This window comes from Aythya fuligula, chromosome 8 (genome assembly GCF_009819795.1).
Source record: "Aythya fuligula isolate bAytFul2 chromosome 8, bAytFul2.pri, whole genome shotgun sequence".
NCBI lineage: Eukaryota > Metazoa > Chordata > Aves > Anseriformes > Anatidae > Aythya > Aythya fuligula.
Window position 1 is genome coordinate 8,021,645 of NC_045566.1, and position 16,778 is coordinate 8,038,422.

General features: G+C 40.9%; 1 protein-coding gene across 3 annotated transcripts in view; it reads left to right on the forward strand.

The window, feature by feature from the left end:
- BEND5 (BEN domain containing 5) overlaps window positions 1–16,778 on the forward strand; it is a 923,509-nt gene that overhangs the window by 813,808 nt on the left and 92,923 nt on the right. For 2 of the 3 annotated variants that reach the window (XM_032191937.1, XM_032191938.1), the window contains one exon: window positions 4,964–5,116. The exons of the other annotated variant lie outside the window; for it this stretch is intronic. In XM_032191937.1, the coding sequence (XP_032047828.1) occupies window positions 4,964–5,116 (153 nt within the window). The remainder of the gene's footprint in view (window positions 1–4,963; window positions 5,117–16,778) is intronic. 3 annotated transcript variants of the gene reach the window in all.

Below are 16,778 nucleotides of genomic sequence, written 5' to 3' on the forward strand. Positions count from 1 at the left end.
AGGAATTGCCAAAATATGAGCATGTGGTATGGTATGTACATGAAGATGGATATATCTGAAACCTTTGTGTAATTTTCTTTTGAGAGATTCTGGACCTGAGGAAGCTTCAAAGAGATGGTCTTTCTGGGAATTTCTGAATCTTTTCCAAACTAAAAAGGGCAAACTCCTGATGTGGTGCCAACTGTTGTATGTCCATTTGCTTCAGTGGCTGAGCAGTAAGGCTGGAAAGTCTGCCTGGAGGCTGTTACATTCACTACAACTAATGACAAGCCATGGTTTTAACAACCGTATAAAACATTGCAAAGAGTTTATCCCATCCCCCATATCATATATTGGCCTGAAGAAGTCTTTTGGACTGTCTTTCTAAACCAATTGCTATTCCCAAGAATTAATAAAATCCATATTGAAGTGACAGCTGGTGGACAGAGCTGGCTTTTTCCTGCATCACTTGCCTCTCTAGTGGCCCATGTTCTGGGGTTGATGCACAGTTATCCTTTTATTACAGCTTTTATTGATTTTTTTTTTTTTTAATGTCAATTTCCTTAAGAATCATAATTGCACTGTTCAAAATCTAAGTTTGGTTATATTGGCACTAGCTGTTAACATCATTCTTTTCTTTTGCTCTTTAAGTACTGACCTTCTAAAAGCATTCAGCTAATAAAATAAAAATGCAGACAAGTTGAGAATGTTTTCTCAAAACACTTCACATGGCAACATGCACCTGTTTCTGTGCTATTTTGCTTGTGTCATGTCTTAACAATAAATATGAGCTTTCATTCTTTACCATGGTTTCTTTCATTTTTCCCCTCCCTAATTTTAATGTATATTTCTCAAACTGTCAGAAACTTTATTCTGACCCAGGAGAACAGTGAAAATTGTGTGCCACGAAGGCAGGGATTCAAATAAACTTTAGAGCAGAAATTCTTTCACTTATTTATTTACTCTCTTTTTATGTGGTAAGAAGCAAGAAGAGGCAAAGACCATTCTTTTCAAGAGAGAGAATGTTAACTGTTGTTTTCTAGGAAGTGAGGTTCAATGATTGTCAGTCTAGTGAGTGTTTTCTGTTTTGACACAGAGAAAAGAAAGAGCAAGTCTGCCTTTGTTTTCTCCAATTCTGTAAGCTGGGTCATCCAGGTAATTACAGCTTTACTTAAAAAAGAGAGCATGAGAGAAATTCTCTGCTGCTGCTTGTAAGCACAAAGAAAAGACACTTGAGGGAATTAAATTGCATGATGATTTTTATAAGGCATCTGAATCATTTTGCATTCCACCTCTAAAGCAGAAAATGATGAGTTTAATATAATATTGTAGGATGTAACTTGTAAGTCTCTCAGAAGGCAGCTATGGCAGCCAGAAATGTTTGAGCCTGGTTATTCATTATTTTCTGCTTAAAAGCTGAAGCAAATGTGACTGAGACTTTGAGCCACATCTAAATTTATTCCCATTCTTACTTGTAGATGCTACTGCTTTATAAGCCATAACCAGGGTGGGTTCTGCTGTGTAGATACCATCAGATGCCCTTGTGGTTTAGCAGCAGATAGAATTAGTTTATATTTTAAGTGTGTTCACGTGCACATATGTAAATGCACACATAAATTTATTAACTTCATTTCCAATTAAAATTCTCCCTATCTCCAAGAGAAACAATTTCAGGTCAGCTCTCTGCTGATTTTTTGGAAATTCCCACCAGTAGGTGACATTATATATTTAATAAAATGCTAATTCTGTGATCCTACCTAAATTACAGGAGATCAGTAATTACGTAAAAACCTTCCAGAAAACCTCAACTGAAATGTGAAACTTTATTCCTGTACTTAAATTTCTGATGTAGCAGTGGGTGAAAGCTTCTACATGTAAAGTACTTATGAATATGCATGTCTCTAAAGAGAGAGAAGAAATACCATAATCGTTTGGGAGAATATTTTCGTTCTTTTGTGAAACACGTTTGCAAACAAATCACCTGCTACTCAGTGGCATGAGTTGGAGAACTTTGAGTTAACATCCAAGTGACTGGGCTGTTATTGTCCATTTTAAGGTCAGAATATTTCTGTGTCTGTGAATAAAGAGAATTTTTCCATTAGGAACTCATGTGTTATATTAACAATGCACTGAGTTATTCTGTTCTGTAACAGAGAATGCTCAAGATGTTTCCCTTTGATAAAATAATGAATGTGATCAGAAGAAAAGAAATGTGAAACACTGAAATACTGATCTGCTCACATACAGCAGTGTCTGGGAGTAGTACATTTAACTGGCAATTACTTTAGTGGTGTTTAACAACTTACTGAATAGGATGGACAATTGCAAATTGGCACTATATTTAGTGGGCAGGAATACGTGAAATTGAGATTTTATATGTTCCATAGCAGGTTAAGGAGCAAGGACCAGCAGGAAAAAAAAAAAAAAAAAAAAAATTATATAGATATTGTTGGCTGACATAGAAAATTACTTTTGAAATATGTTGGGAATGATTGGGTAAATGGTTTTAATCACTTACTAGGTGATGGGTTATCTCTTAAATGTCATGGTTTGCTTTTCTTCAAAGAATCAATTTATATCTGCAAATATTCTGGATGATAAAGAAAGACTTTCAAAGAAACTTCAGCACTCTAAGAGACTGTCTAAAATTCTCAAGGACAATTTTATCAGCAAATTTTTAGCAAGAATGCTTGGAAAGTTTAGAAAATATTCTCTAGTATCAGACTGGATGGCTTGGTCAAATGACTTGGTCAAATGAAAACTAAGTTGAGGCTCAGCTCACACATATTCTACAGGTGAATTTTTTGCTGGTAAATTATTTTACTAAACTGTGCTTTTGTGTGCTTGTTTGTAGACTCTTTCCTTTGGAAACAACTTGAGAACTTCTGAGAAGTACATGTATAGTACAACACCTCAGCACAGATCATACAGTCTAAGCCATCCCCTTCAGTTTTGTTTAACTCACAAATTATGCTAGTCTATTGCTGTATGTCTTGCTATGTTTCTCAATTACTTTATATCAGTAAATACGCTGCTATAAAGAACTCTATGTAGTTCTAAAATAAACATACCTTAGGTCACTGACTTCTGTGTGAAGGACATTCATGCTTTAGAAATATCCATTGCAACTAGGTTGTCTCCTCACTTCAACATCAAATCACTGTTTTAAGACTTTACAATGTGTTAGGTTTTATGGTGATAAAGAGGTGTACATCTATCTCAACAAATTCTGTTTCTGATGGGAAATTATTTTATGGAAAAAAGTGTTATACGATCTTGGTTTTAATTTGTGTGTGCTTAGAGAGGAAGGAAAATCATATGTGATGTTTCATCTTGTTGATGCTAAGCTTTCTCTAAATAGCAGATGCATGCTTTATTGCACTGTTGGTCCTCTATAGCACAGCAAAATGTTTTTGCAGTAGCAGACAATTTATTGTTTTAGAGTCAAATACAATCAAATGTTCCTTCTCCTGTGAAGCATGGTCAGATATTGATATTACATTAGCTAGCATCTTAACATAGGAGAGGCTTAATAAGATACAGTATTACTCTCTCTAGGCTGTTTAATTAAACTGAACATTCACTGTGTATTGTACATTGCTTTTCTGCCAAGGGAAAGTAAATCTGTATCATATTAGTATCACATACCAAATGATGTTCTCCCCCTGTTAGAGACTCTCTAGAAGAGCTGACGCTGCTGTCATACAAACTGCTTTTTTAATACATTAGACTGCCTTGTTGCTCAGTATTCTCCAGTAGCCTGAGCAAGCTTTGGGTGTAGACCAGGTACAGCTGGGGAGTTGCATATTGCATTTTACTGGCAAGGGGTATATTTATTTGCCACTGAGAGGTACAGGGCTGTCTGGTTAAATATCATAATCCCCTGTCCTGTTAACAGAGCTCTGCTCCTCCGTCCCACCATTGGGATCTACTTTCTGGTGGCAGTTCTTACTGGCCAGGGTGGCCAGGTAGTAAGGTAGGTTTGTTGTTATCTGGTTGCAGAGCACAGGCTGTTAAGGACCAGAAGTTGCAAGTGTTCGGGAAACTGGGTAATTCAGTGGCTGCTGCTCCGGTAGCATTTTCTAGTACTGGCTGTTGCCTTCTTACTGCTGTCAGTGACGCTGCACATAGTGGTCAAGGTGAATATTTGATCTTTGCCATTGCTGGCAATGCAATGTCACTTATGTGAGGACAAAAATGTCTTTCTGGATGGGACATTTGAGCAGTGTTTTTTGGTTTTTGTTTTTTTTTTTTTTGGTTGCCTGGCACTGAATTAATTGCCAGTCGCAGAAGGGTATGGGGAGAGCAGGCACGTCTGTGTTAGGGAGGCTGGTGTTCTCTTCTGAAGCAAGAGTAGATGCAGAATCACATGGAAGCTACAAGGATAGAGGTATTCAAGGCACTTGCTTTGGGGATTTTTTTTCTGTTGGATTACTACAAAGCAGAGTAAGACAAATTTCCAGGCAGATTAGGTAGGATTAGAAATATGTGGTATTTTTCTTTATAAACTGAAATAAACTGCATTGGAAATACTGAAGAAAGTCTTATTTACACAGTTTTGAGCCTGTCTTTGCTGGCTGAAAGGGTACATCTGCATATTGTAATGCAGAGCCATTCAGAGATGCCTGAACAGTCATGCTCTGGAACTGGAAGGTACATGCTTTTATCAATGGCAAGGAGCCCTGTGGCAAAGAGGACAACAATGCCTATCTGCACAGTATCCTGTGCTGCATAAATGTTCCAACCTGCTGAGAACAGCTAGAGGAATGTTTGTCAAGGCCTTGAGCTGCATCTTGCACACAACCCCAAGAAGACATGAATGGCTGGATGCATCAAAACAATGGCTTTGGTGTGGCTCTCTGACACTGGCACCATGGGTAGACTCAAGGAGGGCAGTACTGGATTTACAGAAGGCTTCGCCTACATAACACAGTTGTGATTTATCTCACGCTGTGTTGTTTTGTTCTGTTCTTCCCCTCAACAGAAGATTAACCTGGAGTTCTATATTGACATCCATGCCCACTCCACCATGATGAATGGCTTCATGTACGGGAACATCTTTGAAGACGAGGAAAGATTTCAGCGACAGGCTGTTTTACCCAAGCTACTCTGTCAAAATGCTGAAGATTTCTCTTATGTAAGCAATGTTTCTCTTAATTCATTTGTGTGTGTGTGTCTAATTTATTTTTAATGATAAATATTTATCTTAATTGAATTATGTGAATTTTATTTTCATACCAATAGAGGTCTACTTAAAATTTTTGTCATGATTAGACACCATCTTTCCTCCTACATTCACCTTTCTCCTAAAGTGATAAATTTTGATCTTGTGTATGGTTATTAGACACATGAACAGAAGCATGTTTTTCATCTTCTGTATTATAACCTTCAGTTGTGATTTATTAATGCACTTAGTTTTTATCAGAAGAAGTTTTAGCTTTTGATCAACTGGATTGGGTTTATTGTTTTTATATGATACATTGGTAAACTTTTGACTCATATACTTTAAATAATGGTATAACATCAAATGACCCTCCCGCCTGCCTCCAAATGATTGTTCACCACTCCTGGCCCATGTTACACACCTATGGGGCTGCCAACTCAGCTGCATCCAAATAGCTCTCCCTTGCTCTGTTTCAATCTACACACTCCAGGTTTGCTTCAGTGGACAGTCTTTTAAGTAACAGTTGTTTGGTGCCCTGGTTTGCTTTGACTAGGATAAGGAGCGTTTACAATTACATCTCAGCCAAGGCAGTAGGAACTTTCAGACATGAGGCAGTGGATGACATTTGACAGCCATATAGTGGGAACAAGCACCGTTAAATATCACTTTGGAATCCTGCACTGAGCAGAAAAGAGTGCAAGAACTTACTGTTTGGGTCCTGATCTTATGTCTGTCATGTTTCTAACCCCCTTTGTTACCCACAATACATTTTTACCATTCCTGCTACCCCCTTATTGCTTATACTTCATCTTCCTGGCACAGAGAGATAAGCACAGGTCTCCTACAGCTGGGCATGATGCCTGCCTCCTCTGCAATGCCATCCCAACCAGCCTGTGGCAGAAGTGGTAGATGGAGGAGGACAGGAACCCTTCCGTGCTGCATGTGTTTAGCTCTACAGAAACAAAATCTGACACCAGACTAAAAAGCAGACAAGTCTGCACAGCATAATTGGAAAAAAGGCCATTTTCATCATGGCAGGAATGCTAGCCTGAAGCTTTCTCATCAAGAAGCAGTAGAGAAATCTTTTGTCTTGTGTTTGTGCATATTGCACTGTGGAGCTTAAGAATAGAAAGTGGGTATTGAAATGGAGCTGTGCCACTGTTTTCTTGACAGATCTGTTCCAGCAAAAAGGAAGAGGAACCAAAACTCCTGACTCCTCTCTGTTCCTCTAGTCTATGGTAGTTTGTTTTATGAAAGAGTGGGAGAAAGTTTGGATGGGTTGCTGGCACTTCTAAAGCAAGGCAGAAGATATCTTTACTTCTTGTATTTTCTGTTCCAAGGAGGGAAGTTTCTTATAGACTGAATGTTTCCTTCTTCTTCTCAGGATGTACCCACAATAGCAGCTGGCTGGATATTTCCTGGTGGGGTTCTGTTGCTTCTTCTGTTACCCCATAGTATTGGTACCATTGCCTCATAGGATTGGTTAACCATTGTCTGTTTGGGGGGATTCTGGGAACTGCTGCAATTTGAAGTTTTCTGGAGCCAGCCACTGCAAGGGCTTCTCAGAAAACTGTCCAGAGCACAGAAGGCTGAATTGATACTAAATAAGAAGAAAAAGCAGATGTAGCTGTTCCCAGATGTTTGGAGCGTGGGGAAGCTGGGGTACGGTTTGAGAGCCTGTTTTTGTCAGTGAAGATCTCAGTAATGAAGTTTCTTATCTGCACCTGTTTGTTTAAAAAAAGAAGAGTTGTTAAGGGGGTGCTAACAGATCATAGCTATGAATACTTCCAGTTGATAGGAATTTACAAATTTTGTACTCCTGTGTGGGACATCTCTCTGTTACTGTGGAAGATTGTGTTCTTCTAAGTGCAAGTCTCAGTTGGCAAAGGGAAAATCTTTGAGAAAATGACATAGGATAGAAGCCAATAACTAAATAAACAGAGCAGTCTCTCCCTTAGACTCTCAATCTCCTTTCTGTAGAAACCAGCAGTCAGGCATACATGTTGACATCCAGTGCATCATAGTTTGACCCAGGTGCTGCTTGTACTCAGTGCACTGGGCTTTCAACCTACATTCTGCTGATCTCTTGAGACCAGAAACTTTTCCCCTGCCCTCCATCCAAGCCATTCTTCTGAGGGCAGTAGAGGGTGTAGAGGTGTTGGAGGAGGAGACAGCCACAAAGTGTCCTGTGTCTGTGAAGCAAGAGGAGTGAATGTTACTGCTGGGTCTGAGTGGGAAAGTTTCTGTTCCCTTGTTTTCAGCTCCAGCCATGTGGGTTATGTGACTCATTAGAAATATCAGGGGTGAAATTTGCCGCTTGAAAGAGAGGAAAAGAATCCAGAGCTTCCTGCGTTTTCTAAAAGGGGGGGAAAGAAAATTGTTGAAGATTAAAAATAGTGTATGTAAATATGCCCTATTGACTGCTCGAAGGGAAGGGGAGAAGTGCATCGTTAACATTACCAGGCTGGTGTTTGAAAGTGTGGGAATGGACCACTGTTGTTACTAATTAATTTTCCAAAGCTTCAGGAGGTCTCATTTACATTGTATGCTGCTGTGGCCATTTGTTGGGATTATAATACTTCAACAGCAGCACTTCAAGTGAAAACTGGCGGCTGCATGAAGTGTTGTCCATAATTGACTAGCTCCATGTCTTCACACAGCACAGAGACAATGTTCCATTATGTTATCCATTGACAGTATCATTGAAAAGATTACTCTCCTTAAAGCATCTGTCAACCTTGATTGATTTACAAGGGACAAAGAACTGAAAAGGTTTGAAGTGCGGGTACAATTTTTGCCACCGTTTAGCATACATAATGGTTCTCCTTTGATGTCAAAAGCTCATCTTCTATTAATAATGCAGAGGGCTTTTGAATGCAGGCTACTTGTATGGAGTTCCACACTAATAACCTACTTGCTGTGAAATGGGATTCACTTTGGAGAAGCAGTCATTTGTCTGGGTTTTACATGTTCGGAATGAATCCCGACTCAAAGGGATTTCTTTCAGTGCTCTGCATGATTGCAGCTGAGCCCGGCACGGGTTAGGGAAAGCAGGCAAATCCTAGCCTACTCCTCCAGCCGAGAATCTGGCAGAAATCACGCAGCCAGATGCAAAGGAGCATGAACAACAAGCCTGGATGATGCGATCAAATGCCTTGTGCCATTTTGTCTGGCAACCTTCTATTAATATACTTTAGAGTGCATTTCATGCCTGGACTGCTTTCTTCACCTGTCATTTCCAATAGGCCTTTTTATTTAAATGACAGCATCTGAGGGAGGCAGGTGATTAAAGTAGGGGATGAAGAGGGGATTTGTGTCTGCATGGTGTTGTAGGACCAAAGGCAAGTCACCCAATGTCTCTGTACCCTGTCTGCTGAGCAGAACACTTAACCTCACAGTATGCTGGAAGGCTGACTGCAGTTCGCAGGTAAAAGTTGTGAAAGGGAACAGAAATTCTTCATTTCTGTGTGGCTTCAGAAATGGAGGCCTGTCTTTGGCTTGGCTGTCAGCACGTGAAGGGGAAAGGGAATGAAAGAGGAACGAGGAAGTTTTGCTCTCAAAATATGTGAGAGATTCTTGGGAAGCTGTCTGGGGGGAGGGGGAAGGACAAATTCTTTAAGGAAAACATTTCATGATTTCAAGGTTTAGAAAGGCTATTTTTACACACTGAGAAGTAAATAGAATCAGTATGAAAGCTCTAGCAGTGAGAGCTGACAAGCTCTTTTGAAAGGCTGACTCACTGGGTTTTAGGGAGCAGCTGTTGACACCACGTCTGAGTGCATTACACATCAGCCATGGCTAGGAGTTGGTGCGGTGTTTGGAGGGGTGTTCTTCATTTGACCTTTCTTGTTCTGGAGAGTGGATTAGTCATAACGACCAGACACAAGCACTTGAACATTTCAAGAACCTGCTAGTCTTAGGAGTGGCTAATTTCGACCTTTGTGACAGTATGAGAAGAGACCATCTGTTCTCTCTAGTTCATTTAAAAGAAACAACCACAGCCATTCGTGGGTAGCTTTATCATTTTGTAAGGATTGCTTTTCTTTGCAGTGAGATGAAAAAGACTGGCCTTTTTAAGTACTTGGCTTAATCTCGTGGGGTTTGTTGGTTTATTTTGCTTTGCTTTTGTTTGTTTTGTTGTTGTCATTCCTTTTGGCTCAGAACTGGTGGTATTTGGGATACCTTTGAGTTCTCATATAATTTTTTTGCTTTCAACCTCCCAGCAGAGCAGCTTCTATGAAATAGTGTCTGTCCTCCTTTGTGTGCTGTGGTTAGCCAAAGACCCTAGTAGAGACTTGGGATCCCATTATGCTGGGCACTGAGTTAACCTTCTGAGGAAGTCTGCAACTCCCAGAGCTTTCAGTCATGCTGGGAAAGAGAAGGAGAGAGGGTGGAAAGGGTACTCGCTTGGGGAAATCACAGAATGAAACCCAGGTCTCCCAAGTGCCAATCCAATGCCTTTGTCAGCAGTTCACACAGCCTTCCCCGTGGTTTATGCTGTGCTGCATAATCAGTAGTGAAGTTTCTGAGCAAGGACCTGCCTGCTTCACTTTGGGAAAGGCAGATCTTTGAGAGTCATTGTCTTGGCAAGATGAGAAGACTCAAACATGAAATGGCCTGGCCTATTACTTTCTGTTGTTGATTTTTTTTTATTTTTTTTTTTTAAGTTCATTTAGACTTTTTTAGCCTGGATATCTAAAATTGAAACAATCAATTCAAAGATTTCGATCTATTTGTATTTTCTATTGTTTTCCTGAGTTTCACATGATCTAAGTCTTATTTCCACAGCACAGCCTTAATCTGTCCAAGCTTTCTAAGGGAAGCTGTGTTTCTTCCAGCAAACCTCCTCCCATCTACTGGCTGTTATCACTTAGCCTGGCTAGACATCTCCTTCTCAGTCTTTTGATCCCTGTACTAATCCCAGTGTATTTGGGGCCATGTCTGAAACAAGTGCTGGCACAAGTGCCAGAGGGAGTAATAATAGCTGGTGAACATTCAAGGAGCAAAACTCAATAATCTCTTCTGAAATAAAGAAGTACAAACTTGTGTTGCATGTGGCTGAGAAGGAAAAGGTGAGCAGTAAGAACGTTGCTCACACCTGAGATTCATCCCAAAGTAAAATCCAGACGCAGTCCAACCACCATCTCCTAAATGCTTCTCTAATGTTTTCGACAAAAAGATCATTGTCTCAGAAAGGCAAAAGTTGTTGTGTTCAGGTGGGCTTTATTAACATCATAAAAGCTTAACAGATCTACTCCAAAATCTGTTAAAACTTGAGGACAAAAAATGATCCTACCTCCTTTTTTGTTGTCTTATACCAGGGCATTCCCAGGAAGACAAATACAGCTATTATTTGCTTTATCGCCCCTCTGGGATGAATTTCTGCTCACTGCTTCACTTCTTGGACAGTTTCTCCATTTCTTTATTTATATATTTATTCTTGGAGATTGGGAAAAGGGAGAGAGGAAGTGTGTCTGGTGGCACAAGGAACAGAGCGTAAAGCCTGTGCTTCTGAGTATGATAGGTTTTGGGATAGGTTTTGGTCTCACAAGAGAGTCATGACTAAACCAAACTGCTCTGTTACATTGTGCTGAGCCAATCCACCCCTTTTTTAACACAGAGGGTTGAATTAATTTGTATTTTAAAGAAAAGGGGGGGGGGGGCGGCAGTAAATGGATTTTCTTTCTCTACTTTCTTGCTGTGTTGTTTGTGCATATGAGTTGACGGTACCTTTTTCATCCCCACACAGGTAAAAATTTTGAATAGGCACAGAAGAAACAACTTCTCATAGCAATTTTATGGCATATTTTCAAAGGCCATCATTATTCTTACCTAATGTCAAGGAACTGGGAGCAGGTGACAGACTTCCAGAGTGGCACAAAAGAAAGGAGCTCCTTTACATTCAAATGCAAGTCATCTCTCTTGTAGAGTGGAGAAAATTTCACTGAGCTGGCACAAACAGTGCCATAAAGGAGAGGTAGAAAGTAGGTTAAGAACTGTGAGCCTCACCCCTTCCCAGGATCTCTTTCTGGGTATTATCGCTTTAAGTGATATAATTAACATATATGTTAATATATGTAGAATAGAAATCTGATTTAAAGAACTGTTTCTGGAGCAGTGAGAGAGCCTAAGAAGACTGGATGTACATTACACAGCACCTCCTCATGGAGAGTTGTAATCTATTCTGGATCTACAAGTGAGCAGAACATCTCTTTGCCATACTACAAACCACTTTTCCTGCAGACTGTTCAAAGCAACTGCATGCATGATGGTTGAATTTTCCTTTCTGCTTCTCATTGTCCTAAGTCTCTATCATTTGTATAAATGATTATGAAAGCACTCCCAGGAGACTGCATACACGCTCATAAAACTATTGTAAAGAGAAGAATCGCAGGCTATTGCTAGAGGCTATTTTATTGTATATTTTGAGGAAATGTCTCATTTTCTACTGATGAATAGGGAAACTGAGAACTCCAGAGATGCAAGTTATTTTCTAAACGGCGTGATTATTCTGTGGAGCTTAGGCTAGGAAATGCCAGCTTTGGCATCTTCAAGGAAGGATGTGCTCTGGGAAGCTGAGATTGCTTTTTTTTTTTTTTTAAGAATAAATAAATAACAGGAAAAGCAGATCATTACCCTGAATCATGTCCAGTTCTGTTATATGTTATACATCACTGGTCAAAGCTTGGGCTGGCTATTTGTAGGGAGATAGGCTCCAGACATTCTCTGCTTTGCGGGTGATGGGTTTGGGTGTAGGTTAATGTCCGGGTAGGCGGCTACATGCCTTCTGATGAGAGGGAGAACCAGGCTCACTGAAGAAGAAGCTGAGAGATCCTGAGGACGTATGTTTTGGAAAGACTACATCGAGTCTGTGTATGTGAGGATGTGTTTGGGTTGGCAGATGCTGGTGATAAGAGGAACTCCAGCCTAGGCTTGCTTAAAGGATGGGGTAAAACCTGCCTCCTTCTCTTGCCTTTCCTGAGTAGGTGGTGATGGGCTGCCAAGCCCTGTAAGGGTGTGCTCGACTGACCTTGTGAAAACCTCAGGTAAGGCCGCTGCCACTCTGCTTAGCTTGGCTGCAGAGCGTTGTTTAAGAAGCTCTCTTAGAAGACCCACTGCTTTGATTTGGATTTGGTTGTGCTAGCTGTTGTGGTGAAGGCAGTAAACTCAATAAACAACTTCAGTGCTGTAGCACTCAGGGAGATGGGAGCTATAAGTACATTTCAGTGCATGAGAATGAATTCTGGGGAATGCGAAAGGCCAAATTCCCACTCTGGTGCTGCCAGTGTAACTGGTCCAGGGTGCAGAGACAGGCAGCGGAGACCTCCAGCAGTCCTGGAGCCAAATGGCAGAGCACTGTACGGAGCCAGCACAGATAATGGGAGGTGAGAATAAAAGTGCAGCTATCGTGATTCTCACAAGTGAACTGCCAAAACCCTGAAGCATGAAACCCAGTTGGTTTTTTAACCACTGAGCTTCTGAAAGAAAAGCTAATTTGGTTGTTTTGGTTTTGAGACAAACTGAGAGCTTCTAAAGCTCCCTCCTTCCAGCTCCTCTCTTAATGGCCATGCAAATATGTGTTTTTATCAGCAAACTTAAGCAGGCATGACTGAAAGTCACTTGGGAGGGATGGGGAGGGGGAGAAAGATGTGGTGTTCCTTCACTACGCGTTAAAGGAATAATGGAGCCCCTCAGGGAGCAGATGTGTGTGTGGTGACAAAGTACTTTTTAAACTATTATTTCTCTGAGGAGAACTTCACTTTGAAACCTGACAGTGCAGTGCTAGGCAGGTCGTCTTCATGGTATGCCTACAGCATGATGCTGCCTTTAAGGAAAAGGTGATTGCTGTCTACTTTCCACCAAGTAGGAGGAGGAAGGAAAAATGAGCCAGGTAGTAGAATTGGTGGAAATGTCTTAGGATTTGAGAATATTTGGTTTTAAGGTTTCATTTTCAGGCTTTTCTCTTTCACATTCTTAGGACTAGTCAGATCTCCTCTGTCTCAGACTTCTGCAAATCTTTATTTTTTTTTTCCCTTAGTCCAGAGAATATTCCCTTATTAAACCCAAGGTTTGCTGCCCACCTCAGTGCTTCCTACCAGACACAGAAGTTATGAAACAAAAAGCTGTTAACTCTGGAGCTGTCAGCAAGAAGTAAGAGCACCCTGTCACAAGAATATCAACCCAATCTGTCTGTCCCTAAGGGATTTGAAAAATCTCTAAGTAATGGGATCCCTATTTGAAACAATCCTGAACTTTTCAAAACCTCCTCTACCCAAATTTCAGTAGTCACAAATGATTTTGAGATTGAATGTGTTTCTCTCCTGTGCATCAGAAATGCAGCAAAGCTGCAAGGTGAGATGAGTCAGGGAGTCATTTTGAGCTCTGTTGCCATTTCATCACATCTCTGCTCCCAGAATCCTTCCTCTTTACCTGCTGCCTCCTTCAGATCAGCTTTCTGCTACCATCTGCCTTTGGGATTTTCTTTTCTTTCTTTTTTTTTTTTTAATCCATCTACATTTCAGATGCTGTCTGCAGCTTGTTTGTAAAATAAATTGGAAGAGGGCTGCCTGAAAGCAGCCTCCCGAATGCCATGATTTCCATGTCTCCAGACCCAGTTGGCATGGAGTTGATAGTCTATCACAAAAAAACACTAACACATATGCTTTCCAGTCTATTAAGAGAGTTAATGGAGCTGGTGAGAGGTGGGTGTGAGAAGAGAGTTAAGTTGGCTTTGGAAGTGAGAAGTTTCCTCGGTGCTTCCAGAGAAGTAAGGAGCTAAGTTTTGCTTGTAAGATAGCGTGATGAGCTAGCAGCTGTGAAGAGTGGCAGGGTCAAAGCAGTGACTGCTGGGCACACCGTGGCAGCAATTAGTTCTGCCCATACGGGGAAAGTGAGCTGCCAGTTGCACCCCTCTTATTGCACCCTGTGGAGGGGCTAACAGAAGAGTCACAATTTGTAATATCACAATTTACAACCTTCCGTGGCAAAGATTGCAAAGACGGTGCATTTCTGTGCTCTCTTTCTGACTTCCGCAGACTTCAATAAAGCACTCTAGAAAATGGGAGTGAGTGAGTTATAGTTGGTAGCGTAAAACTCTTCATAGAGATAGATTTGACGTCGCCTGGGCTCTAGTCCATTTCCCAATGGCACATCTATTCTTCCCTGATGACAAGTCTGTCGCTCCTTTTTTCTAGAGCGCTAACTACTAACTTTTTTATTATCACTTTTTTGCTACACTGGGACAGTGAGTTGAGGGCTCAGAGAGGTCAGACCTCCAGAAATAAAGCTTGCTCTTCAGCTGCGAGAGCAGAATCAGCAGAGAACTGTGATGAGGTTGTAACTGAGTTGTAACCTAATTACACTTGGCCACTGTTGGTGCTGGTGGGTGAAGAACATGAAACAATTTGTATGCACATTCCCAGTTTATCCCATTAGTTAAAGTGCTTATTGCTCACCTGCACAATGAGCAAAAGGTGTGGCAGGTGGTGGTTTTTTGTTTTTTTTATTTTTTTGGTTTGTTTTGAATTAAGGAAGGGATCATTTCAATTGTGAAATAAAGCTAATTTCCCAAATGGAAATGGCATAAGATGACCCAGAATATTTTTAATTATATGTTGTAATATGAAACCATTCTATAATTATGAATCCTCTTCATTTTTATGTCGCTGCTCTTCTCCAGGGAGGATTTCTAACAAGATTCTCTGATTTTGTGAGAGTACAGTTGAAAATGCTACATTCCTTTGTAAAACAGTTCCTGGACTTACCTCAGCTATCTACACAGGCATATGGGAAGGATGTCTTTATTCTGAGTATGCAGATACTCTGTTTGTAAAGACAAATGATCTTGTGGGAAACATTTGCATGCACACTAGAGCTCAGGTTTTTGAAACCATATGCAGTTTGCTACTTCCTTCCATGGGCACATAAGCAATCAATAGTTTTGCAGGAGATGTAAACAGCTGGTAAAATGTATCTGTTGGATTACAGGAACCCCCTAGACCTTGTTAAATCAGAAACTCATCTTTCTCAATCTGTCATAGCCTGTGACCAGATTTCAGGCTGGTTGATGATTTCTCCCCTAATTCATTTCTGAGTTATCTGTACCTTGTAGTTTCCTTTCTTGCTGGGTTAGAGAAACACCTAAAGATTGATTGTAAATGACGTGCAGTCTATAGCCTGGTTCCCATGCTGGGAGCCTGGTAAGGCCTGACTTGCTCTGTGGTTATCCCTTGATCCTTTTTCTTCCTAATGTGTTTGGTAATTTCAGAAGACAAAGATTCATTCCCCAATAACTCTTGTATAAGGGTGTAATGTTTTTTGTACCATGTCCTTTTCCCTTGCCATCATTGAAAGGTAGAACTGATGCTCCCATCCATCACAAGCTGGACACTGAGCCTGACTGATATTTCAGCCCTTTTGGGCATCTCATCTTTTATAGAAGAGTGGGACCAGATTTACTGGATTTTGCCTTTTATTTTTCCTCTTATGTAACCTGAGGCTTCCTCATGGTGTTGCAGGACAAGTGCACTGTGAATGCATATACACTGAGGAGGTGATCCCATCATTGCAAGCCCCCACCAAGCAGAAAATTCTCAGCATCCAAGTCCATCAGGAAGCCTAAGGAAGAAGGTCTTGGGCAAGTTCAGTCAGATGTAGAGCTGTGTTGTTTTCCTTTTTGTATTTGGAGCCCCTCTTCTGACTTTGATACAGACAAGCAGAAGCAATCAGTAAACTGCCTGCCCTTACTTGGAATATGGACTGCTCAGGGCATTCATTCCATAGCTTTTAGCAGGACAGCGGAGCAGTGCCAAGGAACCAGGAGTGTCTCTCTGCCATATGGAAGCTGCCTGAGCTGTTGAACCTGTGATCTAAGGGGCTGAATTCTCTAAGGAGAGTCACTGCGTGGTCAAGTGTCCTCAACAGCCAAGAGACAATGCTGCCCTGGAGACAGGGGTTCTGGCACATTGAAAGGTCTGACCAAGGGCCAAGATTTTTTTTTTTTCTTCTTCTTTGAGACTACTCCAAAAAGAACTTGCACACTGATTTTTTTTTTTTTTTTTTTTTTTCATATTTTCTTCCCACCCATCTCTTTACTACAATACCTGAATAAGGTCCAATTGGTTTATGAATTTCTCTATGCTGTCTGGAGGATCCTTGTAATTCCCCATGGGAAAACCAGTCATACAGAAGGCGTTCAGCAGAGCATGGGGAGGAGGGATGAAATCTGGTAAGGAGGCCTGGGAAATCTGCCACAAATGCCTGAGATGTAGAGAGAGAAGCAGAAAACCTTGAGGCTCCCAAGTGTGTGTGAGGTTCCAGGTGTAGTTTTCTGATGTGTTTCTTCCCAGCAGAAAGTGGGGGAATCCTTCACCTTTCCTCATCTTACTCTTTCAGCACTGGATTCTTGTTGCTTGGCACCTCCTAACCCTGAGGATAGATAATTTGTTCACTGAATTTTCTCACGCAAGCTGGGAAGCAGTCCTTCTGTCAGCTTTAATATATATGTGTGTTTTAATAATGAATTACTGTTGATTTTATACAAATATCTCTAATTAAGAACTTCAAAATCTTTGATTTTTTTTCCCCCCCTGCTTCCCTCCCATGCCCACCCCCATCCCACCCTCCACAACCCCCT